The sequence below is a fragment of the Colius striatus genome, chromosome 9 (genome assembly GCF_028858725.1).
Source record: "Colius striatus isolate bColStr4 chromosome 9, bColStr4.1.hap1, whole genome shotgun sequence".
Lineage (NCBI taxonomy): Eukaryota > Metazoa > Chordata > Aves > Coliiformes > Coliidae > Colius > Colius striatus.
This window is the reverse complement of record NC_084767.1, coordinates 18,232,921-18,252,230: the sequence shown is the minus strand read 5'-3', so window position 1 is coordinate 18,252,230 and position 19,310 is coordinate 18,232,921. Positions and strand designations below refer to the sequence as shown.

General features: G+C 38.0%; 1 protein-coding gene across 6 annotated transcripts in view; it reads left to right on the top strand.

Moving 5' to 3' along the window:
• The window catches only part of RAPGEF6 (Rap guanine nucleotide exchange factor 6), a 134,855-nt gene that overhangs the window by 99,436 nt on the left and 16,109 nt on the right, over window positions 1-19,310 (top strand). For 2 of the 6 annotated variants that reach the window (XM_062002337.1, XM_062002333.1), the window contains 11 exons: window positions 50-207; window positions 1,263-1,277; window positions 3,636-3,876; window positions 5,013-5,396; window positions 7,620-7,831; window positions 8,745-8,868; window positions 11,184-11,207; window positions 13,778-13,998; window positions 15,818-16,009; window positions 17,472-17,606; window positions 18,998-19,111. In XM_062002337.1, coding sequence (XP_061858321.1) covers window positions 50-207; window positions 1,263-1,277; window positions 3,636-3,876; window positions 5,013-5,396; window positions 7,620-7,831; window positions 8,745-8,868; window positions 11,184-11,207; window positions 13,778-13,998; window positions 15,818-16,009; window positions 17,472-17,606; window positions 18,998-19,111 — 1,820 coding nt within the window. The remainder of the gene's footprint in view (window positions 1-49; window positions 208-1,262; window positions 1,278-3,635; window positions 3,877-5,012; window positions 5,397-7,619; window positions 7,832-8,744; window positions 8,869-11,183; window positions 11,208-13,777; window positions 13,999-15,817; window positions 16,010-17,471; window positions 17,607-18,997; window positions 19,112-19,310) is intronic. The other 4 variants (XM_062002338.1, XM_062002334.1, XM_062002335.1 and 1 more) reach the window with 3 other exon arrangements.

Genomic DNA, 19,310 nt, shown 5'->3' with positions numbered 1-19,310 from the left:
TGGCTATAGTGAGATTAACCCAAGTAATTAAAGCAGCACTGTTTTGCAGTGATGGCAGCGTGAGCCAATCGCAGGATGACAGCATTGTCGGGACGCGGCAGTGCAGGCACAGCCTGGCCATCATGCCTATTCCAGGAACACTCTCCTCCAGTAGCCCGGACCTGCTGCAGCCTACAACGAGCATTTTGGATTTCTCTAATCCTTCAGGTAAACCAGCAGCATTAGCTTGATTTGCAGGATGATGACAAGGTGACTGGTTCAGGAGAAAAATTACTGCTACCAGCATCAAACATGCCAGACGCAGTTATGCCTTTGTCTCGTGGCCCCAACAGGTCCAAACTGGAGATTCAGACTGAGAGTCCAAACTGCCTGAACCTCTCTTGCCTGCTCTTTTGAATGTGATACTTTGTTTTTACAAAGAAATGTGTTTTGCCACCTCTGAGAGTCTTTGATTTACTGGGATCTACCAGAGCTCTGGTGGAAGCAAGTTGACCTTGTCTGCACCTTTCTCTTTTGTCGTCCCTTCTGATACCAGCAGTCCTGGTGACTTGTTTATTCACCAACTTTGAATATATATTTCAAGCAGTACTGTGGGTGTAATAGGACTGCCATGATAGCAGCATACTGATACTAGAGTTCAGTATTTTACAAGCATTGCATATGTTCAAATGTGTGTCTGAAAAACTGAGTCATGTTTTGAGATGTATGGTCGGTGCTTCCATTGCTGTTACTGGAGGAATGCAGTTCATAGGGTGGCTGCAGGAGGCATTTGTTGTTACATGCAGGTGCCTGTAAAAATGTCAAGTCAGAGTCTTGTTTCCCTGTTTCATGTGTAAGTTCTGTGCATAATTACATATTCAGTAAAGTGCCTTGTGGGTATGACTTACATTTATGTCAGCTTGCAGATTTCCCCTTTAAAAAGGGTGTACACAGATTTACACTGTCAAATGCATAAATATCCATAGCAACTAAGTTCCCTTTTTGCTGCAAATCCAGGGTCTTGCCATCTGCATGAGAGCTACACACGTGTTCTCTAAGAATCTTCATTTAATACTATACAAATTACTGCATAATGTGAAATGTTGATAATTGGTCCCTCTTACCCTTAAGTTTCCTATTAAAAATATGCTGTCATTTTCAAATGGCAGAGAAGACCAAATTATTTCTGACAGTGTACTTACATACACTTGATAAGTTTTGTAGACATCTAAATCTTGATTTGGTGTTGACACTTTTTTTTTTCCCTCTTTTTCTGCCCGCAGCTGTTGGGTTTTACTGTAAGTATCCTGATACATAACATCCTAAAGAACTTAATATTGCATGACTTGCCTGTGCAACTTAACACTTTCATATGTTGCATTGACATAGTTATTACAGTTTGGGCATTAGATAGTCCTGTGCCTTGTAATCTTCCCTTAGATAAAACAAATCTGTAGGTTCTCTTTACGGGCACAGTGCTGTATTGAGGCTGAGACCTGCAGTTTATTACCACTTCTGCCACCGACATGCTGAATAACCTTTGGCAGGTTGCTTGCTTCTCTGCCACCCTGCTTTAAAGGAATGTTTAAAGCTGCTTACATCCCTCATATAGAAAAAGATTTAGATGGTATTGCTGTTTGAGATATAGTTTCTTCTTCTGTTGGACTCTGTAGAACTAAAATTCTGTGCATGCAAATTTGAACCCTGGTTTGTATTGTCAACATGAGTTGAATAATGCATAAGAAATATTTTTTTATCAGTGTTCATCCACTTGAAAGTAAATACAGTGAAGACAAGCATGTATTTGTAATGTTTCCCTCACCTGTGACAAGTTACATTAAGTTTTGGTTGCATGGTGGCTCTCTGATACTCCTCCGCAATTACATTTCAGGTTTTGATTTTATACCTTGAGTGTGTTATGCTTTTTTAGGTATATTGTTACCAAAAAATAGATGTTTGTCTCTTCTGTGGATTTATTAAGATTTCATGAGTGCAGACATTTCCCAAATTATTCAACGTGGCATTTTCAACACATTAACTCTGAAATAAGTATATAATATCTTCTGCTTTTACTGTCCCCGTTCATGTACACATGGAGCTTTTCAAGTTCAGCCAGTCCCCGGCTATTAATGAGACCATCTTGATAATGTGATAGTTATGAGAATGAAACTGTTAGTAGAATGAGTTTTCAATCAGATTCTTTTAATATACTTTTTCACTCTATCTTCCAGTTTATTTACAGCTGATGTTGAGGCTTTCTTTTTTTCCAGTGGACAGTAACTTTTGAAGCTGGATCATAAATTACGTGCTCATTTTTTGCCCTGAAATTCCTGCTACTTGCCCCCATAACATAATTTAGTTCTGATGCAAGAGCAAGTTAACATCCAGGTCACTGCCCCATTAAAAGTGATCTTTGTTTCTTCCTTGAGCAGTGGATTTTGTCAGAGTGAAATTAAAGTGTAGGTTATGAGGTGAGCAGAGTAGGACCCAGTGTTCAGAGAGCTGCTACTGGAAGGCCCTCAGTGAGCTAAGCAGGATGATTCCAACTGGTTATTACCTTCCCAGGCACTTACTGCCCTGCCCAGGGTCTCCCTTGAGCAGCAGGTCACATACCTCATGAATTTGGACATGAATTTGGCGCTTTATTACTAAGGTTATTGAAGACTGGTCCAATAACAGACAAGTGAAGAACTGTTTTTGAGGCTTTTGCTGTAATAGCAGCCCTTCACATCTCTTACTGTGAATCTCTTGATGCAAGAGCTAAAGGTACATCTGCCTCTAATTTTGGGTTTTTGAATAGCAGCAGGTAGCTGAGGGCTCAGCAAGAGCCTCCCAACTTCTGAGATCTTCAGAAAACTTGCCATATTTTAGTTTTCAGGGAGGGGAAAAACTACTTACCCGAGTTTTAAATTGGTGTGTACTCAGATGCTTGACTTTTTTTCCAATCAATTTTATTTTGAGAATCGAGCCTTCTATAATAACTGATGGTCTGAATTCTTTCCAGTCATCAGGCTGTAGAATAAACATGTGTTTCTTTGGAATTTATTTCCTGCTGTAGGCTGCCTCAGACAAAGCTGTTCTCTAATGCATTTATAACGTATAAAATGTGCTATAAATAAATACACTAGCCAAAGAATTAACTGCTGGCAGCAGCTTAGTTCTTTGAGGGTGAGAAAGCAAGTATAAAAGTTTGCAGATAGTTATGGAAGCAAACAGATCTCCTTTTCTCATCACATTCTCTCACCTGCAGCCCATTCACATGTGCTGAAGGCTGTGTCTATTCAAACTCTCTCAAAGACACAAGAGACAAATAAGGAATGATGCTACCAAAGTTTTTGAGACACACTGAGAGGACAGTATCACTCACTAATATATTTGGATGTCTTGTACTTTGGTTGCGGTCATGGGATAATATGTTCAGTAATTCAGTAAGTCAGTGGACATGCAGAGTGGAGATGAGTTGTCTTTATTTCCCCTGTCAAAGGAAAAGACTGAGTGTTTTAGGGAATATTTATCACATTCAACATGGCTGGTTTTTTTTTCATGCTCGCTGTTTATTTGTTCTTTGGCTGTCAAATGAGTCAGTAAAGGATCGCGTGTCTTTTTAAGGGAGACAAGTAACTTCATCCATTAAAGATGTTATTCTGTTATTTTAGATATTCCGGATCAAGTAATAAGAGTTTTCAAAGCAGATCAGCAAAGTTGTTACATTATCATCAGTAAAGACACTACAGCAAAAGAGGTTGTGAGTCATGCCGTCCATGAATTCAACTTGACAGGAGCACCGGAGACCTACTCCCTCTGTGAGGTGTCTGTCAGCCCTGAGGGAGTCATCAAACAACGGAGACTGCCAGATCAATTCTCCAAGCTGGCTGACAGGATTCAACTCAATGGACGGTACATATGCCCTTGTTTTGATATCAGTTTGGATTTATTTGCCTTTACCTTCTAGGATTGAAACATCGAAAAGAAACATTGGGGAGGGGTGTTTTAATTAAACCAGATATCTGTAAGAAGAGCAAGCAAGTAAATGTCAATAACTTACTCTCCTCTCTTCTTCCCTGTTTCACCTTTCTTCTCAGCACCAAAAAACCCCTCCTCAAAACTACAGCCAGCTTACTTGATGATAACGGAGTTTAACAGATCAGGATAACTTAAGTAGTGACTTACACTCATAAAGGGAAAAACCTCCATGTATAGAAAAAACTCCCACATTTATTCTTCCACTTTCCAGATGTACTTCAGGATTAAACCATGCAACTAATTTCTTTCTCAATGATGTCGTGTTGCAATGGACTGATACTAATCTTCTATTTTTATGTAAACTCTCATGAGTACTTTTGAAATGTTAAGTGCATCAGTTTTATCTAATGACCTGATCCATACCAGAAGAAAATTTATTAAGTAAAAAATTCCGTAGTCTTCTTTGCTAGGCAACAGGGAATTTGAGGAATAAACTTCTGTATATCTGAAAGTGATCTGCTTGGGACCATGGAAATGAATTTTCCAGTTACATTTTCATTTCCTGAATACTGTATACTTTATGTAAATATTAATATGTCACACTAAATTTATGTAAGAAACCACACTAAATTTGTGTAAGAAATGGAGAAATACATTAGCGGGAGATTTTTCAGGACTAATGTGTATTAAAAATGTTATTTCACTGCTGAATTCACAAATGGAAAAGTAACTGACCTTTTACTAAAGGTGAAAGCTACAGCATATTGCACAGACTATAGTATAGAAAATACTAGCAGAGAGATAGATTAAAGCAGCTTTAAAAATGTTTTTTTTATTTCAGTAATGATGGTATTTTATACTAGCTAAAGCACAAGGTTATGCTGCCCTTTCTTGCCTTTGTATTTTTCCTCTCACTCTGGGTTGTCAATAGTAACGTGGAAATACTCATGTAAACAGCCAAGCAGTGTCAGGAATGGCTGCATGGATGGGTATATAGTTCAATGTCTTCACATTTCCAAACCCTCGGAAGACCATCTCTAATGTTTGCTTGTAACTCAATTATCCTTTAGGTATTATCTAAAAAACAATATGGAGACAGAGACCTTATGCTCAGATGAGGATGCTCAAGAGCTACTGAGAGAAAGCCAAATCTCCCTCCTACAGCTGAGCACCATTGAGGTGGCCACTCAGCTTTCCATGAGAGACTTTGAATTGTTTCGCAATATCGAGCCTACAGAATACATTGATGACCTTTATAAGCTGGACTCCAAAACAGGAAATGCTCACCTGAAACAGTTTGAGGATGTCATAAATCAAGAGACATTCTGGGTTGCCATGGAAATTTTAGCAGAGCCCAACCAACTCAAACGAATGAAGATTATTAAGCACTTCATTAAAATTGCCCTCCACTGTCGAGAATGCAAGAACTTCAATTCCATGTTCGCAGTTATAAGGTAAAACACTTCCCATTTGTCAGAGCTGATTTGTGCTGTCAGGAGCAGTTCTGTTAATCTAAATGGAATGAAAAGAAACAGGTATATCCTGAACACATTACTGATAGTGCCAGGTGGTTTTAAGGAAATTGCCAGGCCTTTCAAAAGCGAGACTGTACTCAGCCTCTGAAGTTCAGTCTTATTGTGGTGGTTGACGTGACTGTCTCCTCTGTAGTTGTTACCTAGCAGGTAAAGCTAAGATTTGGACAAAAGCAGTGTTTGATTGATGAACTGCAGATTGCTGTCATTTTCCTTCATTCAGGAACCCAATTTCTCCCTCCCTTTTTTTTCAGTCATTGTTACTTTTTCAGTGAGCGCTGAGTCATATTTGCAGTGATGAGATTATTTCTTCCTTTCATTGTAAGGACTTCCTCAAATCAGTCGTGTTTTGGATTAATTTTCCTTTTCATTCTTTCCTGTCATCTGCTTGCTAGTCTATTTTTTTTCCCTTCTCATTTGAACATTTAGACTTCCTGTTTTAATCTAGATGCTGCTACTTTGGCAGCCCGAGTCCAACATTTCCTTTATTTGGAGTTGTCTTATACCCAGCTTTTACTTTAAGAAAAAAAAAAAGGTTCTGCGGTTAATCAGACCAAGATCTGGATTCGCGCTATATCCCAGCACCAACACTATCATAGAATCATAGAATGGTAGGGGTTGGGAGGGACCTTTAGAGATCATCTAGTCCAACCCCCCTGCAGAAGCAGGGTCACCTAGATCAGGTCGTATAGGAACATGTCCAGGCAGGTCTTGAAGAGGAAGGAGACTCCACAACCCCTCTGGGCAGCTTGTTCCAGGGCTCCCTCACCGGAACAGTGAAAACTATCTTGGAAAATATAATTTAAAAATATTTTCTTCTATGTCTAGTCAGTTTATTAAATGGTATTGGCTTCTGTGTAGTCACACATTAAAGAATTAATGAATTTCCTTAAAAGGTGTACTGAGCAAAAATTGGAGCTGTAGCTACTTATTACATGGTGAATACATATGTGGATACTGAGTCTAATTCCTACGTTCTGCTCCCTAGATTGTTATGGTTTGTTGTAGGTGGAGAAATTACTCTTCCTGCTCAGTTCAGTCTAAGCAGCCCATGACTGAAATAGTCTTTGGTCAAAAAAAAAAAAAAACAAACCCAAAAGCAAATTTGTTTTTGTTTTACCTTTATTTCCAGAGCTATGTGTTTTTGTTAGTGTATGCCACAGGACTTCTCTTTCATGTGTTGCATATCAATGCAATGCCATATATTTAATGAAATGGGAAAAGAACCACCCTAATGTGGCATGTAAAAGAGGAGCTGTGTGGTGGCATATGCTTGATTTTTCACGTGAGAGAAGGCTCTGTTTGATAACAGCATGGACAGAAATCTGTGTAAAAAATACAAAAAACATAAACAAAAAAACCCACCCCAAAGTAAGTTTTTGAGGCTTTCAAAATGAGAAAAAAACCCCATCTCAGAATAGCAAATTTGGTAATTATGTGAATCTGAATTTAGTAATGAATGCCAGAGAACATCTATTTGTTCTGCAGCTACAGGAGTTTGCAATCATTGCAGAATTTTAAGAGCAAAGTTGGTGACAAATTTAGATAGGGAAGATGGAAATATTTAATTTCTTTTTTTTTAATAGCTCCAAGTAATTCTTGATATATTTTTACTTAATAAGAATAAGGGTACAGTAAGTTTTACTGTATCTTCTGCTTATGATGCTCACTCAGTCTGTACTCCTTTGCAAGTGCTCCAAATACACTTCTGTGAAGTCTTGCTACTGTTGCTGTAAGCTGTGCATTGTTCTCCCTTGCTACTGTAGCTATGTCTTCACCTCATTCATTTTTCACCCTTTGTGTCCTTATTGCAGTACATGTTTTTACAGGAGAGAAACAATTCTTAAATTAAATGGACATCAGTTCTGTGTTAAGGAGAGATTGTTTTGGCAGACTAACTTGAAATTTGTACCTTGTGAATAGGAAGCAGTCATGCTTTTCACGGTTCTCTTTTTCACTTACTCACAAGAGTGAACAGCAGAGGTTCATTGTGGTGAACTTGCAGCCTGGCATTCTCCCAGCTTTGTAGTTAACCTTGTGAAAGCTATTTTTAATCCTTAAAGCAACAACAAAAAACCCCCTCGTTTTCTTATGAAGGGTAAAGATTCCGCTAACAGCTAACAATGAAATGTATCTGCCTTACAGTGGGTTAAATCTAGCACCAGTAGCACGTCTCAGAGGCACTTGGGAAAAGTTACCAAGCAAGTATGAAAAGCACCTCAGAGACCTTCAAGATCTTTTTGATCCATCTCGAAACATGGCAAAATACCGCAACATCCTTAGCAGCCAGAGCATGCAGCCTCCAATTATTCCACTTTTTCCTGTTGTCAAGAAGGATATCACGTTTCTGCATGAAGGTAATGTCAAACAGAGAGAAATGATAAACTAAGCATTCAGTGTGCTTTGGCCCTTTCTTCTGTGCTCCATGATTCAACAAATGCCTAAAAGAAGCTGCCACCAGTAGGATGCTTTTGATGTGTCTATTGTAGGAGTAAAATGAAACAGAATTCTGAATGCATAATGGAAGAGACTGATCCCAGACAAAAAATAAAAACTCACTGCCTATTTTTAATATCATAAAGGAAATGGTTAATCTTCCTTCATCAGCAGGCATAAGCTTTAGGGTAGCAGTGAGTGAGTGTGCTAACTAGTAGTTACACTACTTCAAGATGTATTTCTCTTACAAGAACTTGCTGCTGTGATGTTCCTGGGTTTTCGTTCCATGTTGTGGCTTTCAGACAGCTACGATGATATCACACCTCCTAGTCTTGCTTTCAGCGTTTTCAAAGGGTTTTGTTTAAATGTTTCCACTTTGTTCCTTTTACACAAAGTTCTGTTCACAATCGGTTAAGGCTAAACATTTCCAAATATGCCTAAATCTTGGTTGTGATGTTTCAGAGCTATTGGAACTAATTTCAGAATGTGAATGCTGTTGATGTCAGTTCTAGATTTATATTATTTTAACATATATGCCAATAAATTTGGACAGTTAACTTGAATTCCTTTTTCCTCCTACTAATACTTGTTACTTTAGAAGGAGATTAACAAGAGCAATGCTAGATAGTCTGAGTGGGCCCGATTGAGTTTTTCCAGAGTTTCTTATTTCCTTGCTATTTTGATTAAAGCATTGTTGTTGATGGAAAGGCAGGGAGGAATGGAAGGGTACTGGGAGGACTAGAAACACAATGCCCATTAAAAACTATTTCTTACTCTTTTTTCTTTTTTTCTTTCTTTTTTTTTATCATATGCATGTGTGTTTCAATTGTGCAGGAAATGATTCGAAAGTGGATGGCCTGGTAAATTTTGAGAAGCTCCGGATGATTGCCAAAGAAATTCGCCAAGTTGTCAGAATGACCTCAGCAAACATGGATCCAGCTGTAATGTTCAGACAAAGGTGTGCAATTTAGAAAGCCAGTAGGATTGAAGGTGTCTCAGAGTGGGTAGGAATCCAGGGATGTGTGTGCATCAGTATGTTCATGTTTCATTGTGTTAACTTACCATTGACATTCACCATCAGACCACTATCTTTATCAAATTTGCTTCCACTACTAAACTAACTTGTCTTCAAAAAGCAAAGAAGAATAGGTTCTAATTTTAAAGATTCATATTTTTACTAGATATAATGTTAGTGTCAGTAGAGTTTGGGACTAGATTAGGGGAGAATATAATATCTATATATAATATTATCTATATGTGAGAGAAAGAAAGAGATAAAAAGCACCTTGATCACCCATGTATAAATATGACATGTTGCTTCACAACCAAACCCCACTGATAACATGTGAAAACGAAACAAAGTATTTTTTATTTGTTCAAAGCACAGCTTGCTTCACCTACATAATGTATGGTATGTCCAGGCTGTAAGCAGGTAGAGGATGTTTTCGTGTTTTATTTTTTTCTTTTAATTTCCTTTCCCTGATGTGTAATATCACCAGAGTCTGTTGACAAACTGCAGAATAAAAGCATCGTGACTTCTAATCTGGTACTGATTAGCTTCAGATTGTATTTAGTGGAACTAAATAACTTCCTGTGTCTGTTGACTTCCCACTGGCTGAACTAAAAGCATCAGCAGCTCCACTGTGTCTGGGTAGGGTCCCAATGCCTTTAGATCCCTACTGGGGAGGGGATGTTAACCTTTGCATTGTCAGTTTGCATCTGGAACAAAGGGGCCAGATAAAAGTCCCTCGGGATGCAGTTCAGGTGGAAGGTTGGTGAGAAGGTCATGTCCTGTGCTAAATCAGTGCATGGTTTCCACTTCAGAAAATGACAGAACACTCTTTTGGAGTTATCTGTTATGTGTGTGTGTCCAGCAGTGTCTGAACACTAGGGGGTGAGCAGAGGGAACTTGATGGATGCTCACTTGGGTATAGTATGCTTTGGGCAAGCCCTAACTAAATTCAAGTGGACAGCTCACTTGTGCAGTTGGAATTGTCTTAGATTTACTAGTTCAGTTACATCTGTGCAGCGGAAGGAAATAGTGTACACAAGAATAAGTAGTATATATAATGGCATAAGGATTTGATTCCCTGTGGCCTTTCAGTGATCAGGATTCATAGACATGAATCCTGTCTGGTTTTTGTTTTCAAGGCTAACTATCAGGGAACATAAGTATTTAAAAATTGTTCCAGTTTTGATTGGAGACAAAAATAACAAATTCTTTGTTAAAGTTGTTTAGAGGTGGATTTGTTTCAAAGTGGAGATTCACCTTCAGGTTGTTGGATTTGAATTAGCAAAATTTTCTTTTTAACGTTAATTTTTAAGGCTGCTTAACTACTAGTAAGTTATGATTGCTTTTCAGCAACTTTAGAATTCACAGGAGAAATCAGACTATAAAGAAATTTCCTTGGTGCCTTGTGCACTAAGACCTAATGAAGTCTTATCATTAAATTAATTTAATAGTAAATAGTTACCTTTAGTATGTTTTTCAGAATTACAGAAGACATTTTAATGACCATAATTTAAGTTATGCGCACTGACATAAAATGCTTAGGCATCTAATATTAGAGAGAGTGCCAAAGATTAAAAGAAAGTAATTCCATGTTTTCACATCATTTACATTCATTTTCATTGCCTCTGGTGTTTGATCTATCAGTTTGTGTTGTGAAGCACCCATAAATGCTTTTGAAGATAAAAATGAGCAAGAAAAGATGTTTGTTAGTGGTAACATGAGACTTGGTAGCAAGTTCATTACCAATTAATATAGAGCATCTAGTTTTTCAGCATCTGTTTGGGAACTCGCTTGTTTTCCAGCAAGCAATCAAGAGAAAACAACATCATAAGCTTGAATACTGATGATGATATCTCATACGCTTGCTGCAGTCCTAATGCAAAGAATAAATTAATCGAGTCACGTTTTCTGCAATATGAATAAGTTAAGCAGTTTTTCCTCACTCCATCAAAATTGAATTTGACTTGCGGAAAATATTTAACAAGAAAATTTAATGTGAGGTTGGTTTTTTAAATTGTGGGTTAAACTTAAACAAAAAAACTGATAGATGTTCTTCCATATTAAAGTATTTGAACAAGTCCTGCCCTTGCATTCCATTAAAACATTGTGTTATTGTTTGAGAAGAATTTTGCTGTATGGAAGTTTTTTCTTTTCTGTTCTTTCCTGTCTACATCTTTCTTCCTGACTCTCAACTGTTTTATTTTTTTCCTGTGCTTTTCTGTTCAAATACATGCTTCAATGTATATGGCTCTTGCTTACAGGAAGAAGAGGTGGAGAAGTTTGGGGTAAGTGTAGAGATGAATGCAACTAAGATAAATGAAGTTTATGCAACTCTTAACATACTGCATCCTTCTCGTTAGTGCATGCATCTGAAATACAGCATGCATTTTATTAACCCTGCAATACCTATTTTTTTGAAAACAAAAAAAAAAAGAGTTACAGACAACCTTATACTGCAGCTGTAAGATTACTGAGTTGCTTTTGTGTGATAGATAAGCTGTTTGAGTTTTCGCTTTATGCATAAAAAACCCCTGCTGTGCAGTTATATTGGAAAACAAACTTTTTTGGAAACGAGTAACTTGTTTTTTAACATGTTACAGAAAAGTTTAAGCCATTCTGCATTTTAAACTGTAAGGAAACTTTGAACTGTGATAATGATAATTTCTCCCCTGAAGTCTTGAGTTCAAGCTTAAAAGTATTTATGTTTAGTATGCGTTTTAAAAGTATCTCACATTTCGTACACCAAAATCCTCATTGATTTCACTGGGAGTCCTGATTGTTCAAGGAATGGATAGTGAAATGACTACAAATGAGAATACTAAGATTGGCTAGTGAAATTCCTGACACATGACTGATTTTAAGGTGATACTGTCACTGTATTTTATATGTTCTTTTGTGTGTTTTTTACCAATAAACCGTTGCCTGTATACCTGACCCTTTGTGCCTTTGCACTTCAAAACGCTACCTGTTTTCATACTGTGGGCATCTGGTTTAAAGCCACATCTGTGTTAGTACTTGTGTAGTGGATGGAGACAGAAATGCTCCTGTTTGTCAACACTGTCAGCAAAAGAGCATCCAAGCACTTCAGTGCAGAGAAGGGATGTACCTGGGCAGTGCCAGGACTTGGACTAGACATACTGAGGAGAGCAGGTTTGGATGCTGGTCCTTGATGGGACATCAGCAACCTGCAGATGGGTTTTTTGCAGGAGAGCTTGTTAAGTGGTCAATAGTCAGATGCTCAGTGGAGGTCACAGAGAGAAATACCTAGGACCTGACTGAGCCACTGGAACCTCTAACCCCAGGGTTACTGTAAACACAAGTGAATATGGAAAAATCATTTTTAAAGGATATTGAATTAAATTTTCTTAAAGTCAAGTCTAAATTTAAAATAAGTGTGTACATAGGCAATAAAATATTTGTACCATTGACAATGAACGTAATGTAGTTTCCTGTTTTATTAGCTACTGACTTTGTTCTTAACTGTAGGAGATAGGATTGTTCCTTTGGTTTGATGAGGTGTGAACAGTCCATCCATGCCTTTGCTGCTCTTTGCCTATAATAACATTACTTTTTAATTTACTTAAGTTATAAATGTTTTTAGGCTTATATTTTTGATTTATTTAAGGTCTTTTTAAAATATTGCACTCAGCTATTTCCCACCATTTCATATTTTTTAAGCTCGGTGCACTTTATTATTTAGATTTCCTCAAACAATATGTTTCATTCTGACTGTTTTAGCTGCTAAGGCTCTTCTGTGCTGGAGATTGTTTATCCTGTCACTTACGATCCTGTCAGTGCACCCAAGATCTTGATAATCATCTTTGCAAATTATTTAGCCTTTTAAAATAAAGTTATTCCTCTGAATGTTTAAAAAAAACCCCACAAACAAATGAGTCAATTGACACTTGCCATTAGAATTTGTGTGTAACATACACTCTCCATTTTTTAAACTATGGATTAGGACTGGTGTGAGCAGAGGACTTCTACCAGTTGAAACTGAGGTGATGTCAGTATTTCAACTCTGCCAACATTGATTGGTTGGTCACTGCTGCAGCTGAATAAGGGTGACTGTCAGGGAGAGTAACTGATGTACCTGAACCGTTTGGGGACTATTTGGCTTTGCTTTAGATACTTATAGCATTGGCAGCTCAAGATCAGGAGCATTGTCTTTCATAGGTCCAAGTCTATACAGGTCTGGGCACAAGTGTGTTATCACTCCGTTCCTGAGCTTTGAGGTGTATTTTTTTTTTTGGCAAACTGCTCTTCTGTGAGTGTTTTCACTTGTCTGGAGAAAGAAGTTAAATGTGCAATATGATGTACTTTGCATATTTAACAGATTTCCCCCCCCACCCTTGTTTAAACATTGTCAGGAGCTCAGTTTTCCAAGTGAATCACTCAGTTTTGTACTCAACTGAATTGCAATAAGTTTCTCTGTAAATCTGATGCAAACAGTGGGTATCAAATGCATTAATTGAGCAAAGTTACTAAGTTTGTCTGCTCTTAAAATCTGCAGTTGAAATAGTGTGAGTTCTGCAGAACAAGACTGCAATTCGTTATCAGAGCTAAGTGGGTACTTTACACAGTGTTGCGCCTCATTCTTGCTAGCTCCACACTTTCATGTGCAATCTTTTTCTAGACTCAAATTGCTGCTAGCAATTTACCAGAATATTTTAAGACAAATGTTGTTTTAATGCTGTTCATCTTTTTAACTCATTGGCATCAGCATGCACTAGCCCTAACTGAAGATTATTGGTATTAATCTGCTTTGGTGTGTGCTACTGAGCTCCTCATTGCTTTTGAGAACTAAAAATTTACTGCTTTGCTCTTTTTTTGTCTTTTTTTTTTTTCTTAATAGATCTCTGAGCCAGGGCAGCACAAACTCAAACATGCTGGATGTCCAGGGAGGTGCTCACAAAAAACGTGCCCGCCGCAGCTCGCTTCTGAATGCCAAGAAGTTGTATGAGGATGCCCAGATGGCGAGGAAGGTGAAGCAATACTTATCCAACCTGAATGTAGAGACAGACGAAGAAAAGATCCAAATATTGTCACTTCAGTGTGAGCCTGCATATAGCACTCGTAAGTACAGTGGTCTAGAACAGTGACATGATCTATGAAACTTATAAAAATCTTGTCCCTTCCCCAGAATTATTAATGTATTTATCTTTGCCTTTCAAGAAAATATATTCTAGTAAGTGCTTGTTTTTCAATACATGTGCTAGTGGTTTCAGCAAGTCAGCATTTATCTTCACATCTTGGTTGAGCTCAGAAAACTTCAGTGAGATGTTTTCTATTTTGACCTTTAGTTCTTAAACTATGTGTCCTTTCATCAGTCTGGAAGGAAATTCAATAGTACATTAGCTCTATTCTTGTCCTGCTGTCCTTGTACAGAATTAGAAAGGACAAAAGTAACGTTTACCATATGAACAGCAAGAAAATGAAGAGAGACAAAATCAATATAGAAATGGCAATGGATTACAGCTTAGAACAAATGAAGATTGTTGAGAAGGAGAAGCTAGGTCAATATTGACTGATGGGATTGACATGGCTTGACAGTTAAAAGTTGAGGACTACATCAGGACAGTTTCCATAATTTTAACTCCTCTGCAGCTATCTGGATAAACAAACTGTTATCTAACCTGCTCTACCTTACATAGTTAGTAAATTCTTACTTAAAAATGAGAAATGGTAGTTGCATTTTATTTTGAGCCTTAGAAATTTTCACTTGCTTGAAAGGTAGATTTGTTTCAAAGTGGAGGAGTAGCAACCTTGATAGTCAAAACAATGTTTCATACTTGTCTGGTGTCCAAAGGCAGCATTTTAAGACTTGTTGTTGTCCTCAAATACTGTTTTATCTCTGATGTGGTAAGTTAAAAGCACAACTGGGAGGTGGCATCTAGAAGATAAATTAGAAGTAAAACCAGGGAATATATATATACTGACTTACTCCATGTAGTTAAGCAGATCAAGTCCTTTTTTAAAGAAAAAAAGGAAAATTAGGATGAGTGGTTATACAAATAAACATATAGTAGAGTGTCATATTAAACTACCTGAACTGGGGATGGAAAAAAAACCCCAAACAAACCCCTCGGGTAATTGATCTGGTTGAGATCATACTTACATATAATTTGCAGAGCTGGCAGAAAGGAGGAGGGAGTGACATAGGTCATCAGGGAGCCTCTGTACACTTGGTGCATTTTACCCATGTTAAAATTTTTACCATGTAGCTTTGAATCCAGGAACCTGGTACGTGATTTTGCAGATTGGTTTTGGGCAGATAGGTTGGTTGGGTTTTTTTTTTTTTTTAAATACACAGCCAGAAAAACAAGAGATAAAGCTCCCCCCGTCTCTTACCCCAGTGGCAAGGTTCTCCTGGCCCTCCTTGCAGAAAGAATGAGCAGCAGTAATGCTGCAATCCAGACTTTTCCAGCGAAGTGAGATGACCTTAACTCCTCAGTTTATTCCTTGCTGTGTGGTTAAACTAGAAACTGAATCAGTGCCCTGTGTTGTAAATCAATTGTGCCACCTAGTGAAAGGTTTGATGCCAATTGCAAAACAACAGTTCCTTCTCCCTTCAGTGGCATTGTGTAGTTTTGAGGAAGATGCTGTTATGTTTTTGCACCATACGTACAAACACCTAAAATATGGACTCTAATTGTGGTAAAAATAAGTCACAGTTTTTGTCTTTTGATCAAGTACCTCTATGACACTTTGAAGAGTTTGGGTTCTTTAATGGCATTTCCTCTTCTGTGACAGCTGTTTTCATAATAGAAGTGGTTTCAAATGCATTTTATCTGCTTCATACCATGGTTGCTTTGTCTGGATGGTTGCACTTGGAATGACAGTTAATCCTGCAGTTCAAAGTGCAAGATATTTATATGCAGTTTTTCCCTAACAGTGACAAAAAATTTAAGTGAGAGAAGAGGAGGAAAATCCTCAGAAATGTCTCCGGTGCCCATGAGATCCATTGGCCAAACCACTAAAGCCCATCAGCATCCACAAAACAGAATGAGTCAAGTTCTACAGGTTCCAACTGTGAATTTATACCCGAGTAGGAAAAAGGGACTGACAAAAGAGCATGTCACGTTCAGTGAGTATCTTCAGTTCACCTGTCTGGAGAGTTTAATAAACCCGGTAAATAAGAGGGAGGAGCTGGGTGGTTAATTTGAAGTCCTATTGTGCTTCATTTACTTCATTCACTTTAAAACTGTTGTAGCATAGTACTGTGTGCTAAAAGGGCATGTAGTTTACTAATAGAGTCATTTTCACGATCTTTAGTAGCTTTTCTTAAACCAGCCAATGGTAAGGTTCTGTCTCCAAATATGCTCTTGCTTTCTTGCTTTCGTTTTACTTCTTTTTTTATTCCTCGATCTAAAACACTAAAGTGATCTTGGTATCTCCTTCTTGACCAGGTTAGATGTACCATATTTTTTACTGTGTTTGTGGAAGATCCCTTTAGAATGCATAAATACAAAGTACAAGAAGATTGCTTGTTTCTTTTTATGATAAAATGAAGTATAATAGGTGAACTCATTGAAACAAATCTTAGATGTTTAATATTTTAACCTCTGGAACAGCATTGTAAGAACATTAGTTCAATAGTAAGAATATTAGTTGGTCCTAGTGAGCATCAGTTTGGGGTTTTTTTTTTGTCTCTAAATTTACTGTCTGCAAAGTAATATGAGATACTAAAATGCTTTTGACCTATTTGCATTAAGTGTTCTATAATTTGAAAGCTACAGTTTTGGGCTATTAAAGTTAGTTGCAGTAAGTGATATTAAATGGTTCTATGATCCATTCCAGCATCAACATCCATTAAAAAAGCTTCAGAGAACACTACATTGCAGCATATAAAATAGACTTTCCAATTAGTATTTATTTCAAGTGTCCTCTTAAAAACCTGTGCAACTTGGTATGTTCCAGCAGCTTTGCTGAGAGTTGTTTCTTTGTTTTCACGTGTTAAATGTTCAGTGTTGACCTAACAAGCTGTTGAGAACTTAAATGAACTTCTCAGTGCTGTATCCTCTACAAGAGGATCTAATAGTGAAAAGAAGTACCAAATCATCAGTTTACCATGTACAGTGGTACACTGGTTTTGCTAAACGTGCCAAGTTCTGTGTAGTGCCCTTGAGTGCTTGTTTGCGAACTCTCTATTCAAAGACCTTAACCAGACTTGTTGGGTATGATGCAAATTGTTTTTAACACTATCCCAACAGTGTCACAGGCAAGAGTTTCCTCCAAGCTTTATGCGTTACACAGTTTTTAGTCCTGTGCCAAAACCACAAGTAGTGTATCTGTTGCAATGGTTCCACTTATGATGGGGGTGTTGCACCACACTTAAGTCGAGCAGCCAGCAGTAGCAGCGGCCGCTACTCATCTGATCTAAATTTGAAATGTAGACTGTTTCCACATGCAGCATTCACCAGAGCATCTGCTCCTCTCTTTGCTAAAGACTCCACTCATTGTTCAATCCTCTGCTTATTTTGTAGTTTGGCTAGTTATCATGCAGCTGAAAGAACAGTATGCAATAAATGATTCCATTGTTTTTGTAGGTACAGGCTCCCCACAGAAGTCATTAAGCTTGTCCGAGGAAGTAAGTAGTAAGAAACAAACAGACGACACGATGTCCATGGCATCATCTTTGCACTCCAGCCCACCTGCTTCTCCTCAGGGCTCTCCACGCAAAGGTATGTGTGCTGTGTGAGTGTTCATAGGGGCTATGGCAGCATCCATCTCTGGAACTCCTGCCTGTGTTGTATGAAAACCAGGGTGGGCAGTGCCAGGAACATTTGTTGGTAATGACGTGTAAGAGAAACAGTAGTTTAAAATATTCATGTCTTTCAATTAAAAAACATAGATTTTCAATGCATTTAAAAGTTTTTTGCCTTAACATTTTATCACCCATTATTTAAAAATGGGGAACAATTATTTTCTTAAAAATGGCTTAAGTACTTCTGACAGAATTCGCAGTAGATCTAAAGTGCTGATGCTTGACAGTGTATCAATTCAGATTTAGTTGGCCACTTATATGAAGGGGATCCACAAACCTCGGGATTTCTTGAAGATGCCCCTACTGCACAGAAACTGCAGCTACTGGGACATGTTTTTGCCTAGTGTAGCTGGAATATCAGGTGATCAGATGGATCTGAAGATAAATACTGTCTAGTTCTCGGGCACAGGTGGTTTTGATAGCTGCAAAGGTACTGCCTCCATCTAAGTCCTTGAGTCGCTATTCATATTTTTTGTTCTTGTGCACAGGGCTTTGTATACACCCCTGTCTATCATGATGCCCTGAGAATCTCTTTCTTTTTGATGTCTTCATCTTAAAAGACCTGCATCACTTCATCATTAGTCAACATTGGATGGGAATTCATTTCAAATCTCTTAACACCACTCAGTAATCAGCCAGTGTGGTCAGTGTTGAATGGTGTAAGGCATTTCTCCCTCACTTCTGTGCTGCTTCTGACTCACTGACAGCCCAAAGGCACTGGATTAGCATGGCATGGCATGGTGACTTACTGCATCTTCTCACCCTTTTCAGTGGGAGATCATGCTGGTCTGTCCACTTCTGCCTTCACAAGATACTGCTTCCTTTAGGAGAATGCTACTTACTTTCTTAAGCACAGCATATGTATAAGAAGGTTAATTACTTGGGTAATTTGGTTGTCAAACCTAGCTCCACTGAGAATTTTGAGCATTGCTTATGAACATGTTTTTATTAACTTTCATCTGGTCCTTTGAAAAGACTGTTTTGTTTCTCTGGGATTATTTCATTAATTCAACTTGCTTTCAGCATATTTTTAGCACTGATGCAATTTGACTGAGGTGATCCATACCCTGTTGTATATGTAGGGCTAACAGCTGATGGAACTAAAATTAGGTGCTTCACAGACAGCTGAAGGACATTTTAGGCATGAACACATTCCACTTAATCTTAGATTTCATTTTCTTTTGAGCTGTACCCAAGTGATATGCAAACAGATTTGAAGAAAAATGCTTTTCAAATTAGGACATGAGTTTTTTTCCTGTTATTTATCTTATTACTTACTAAGATCTGCCTGTGTGTTGTTTTTTGTAGTTGGTAACATCCCAAGGTTGGATAACTGCAGTCAGATGAACCTCTCTGGCTCTTCCTCATCACTTGCCAGTGAAACCAGCAACAAAAACAGTGGACAGCGCAGCTACGGAATAGGTGGGGCTTATTTACAAAAGAAAATTCAGATGATGGTGAGAGCAAGAGACAGTTCTGACATACCTGAAAAGAGAGAAAGAGAGGATGAGAGTGAAAAGGCAGAACCTGAGCCTGAGCACAGGAAAATCAAGGCATCCCTGCTTAGAAGACTTAGGGAAAGAAGCTTCTCCAGGGAAAGAACAGCTCTTATTGCAAAAAG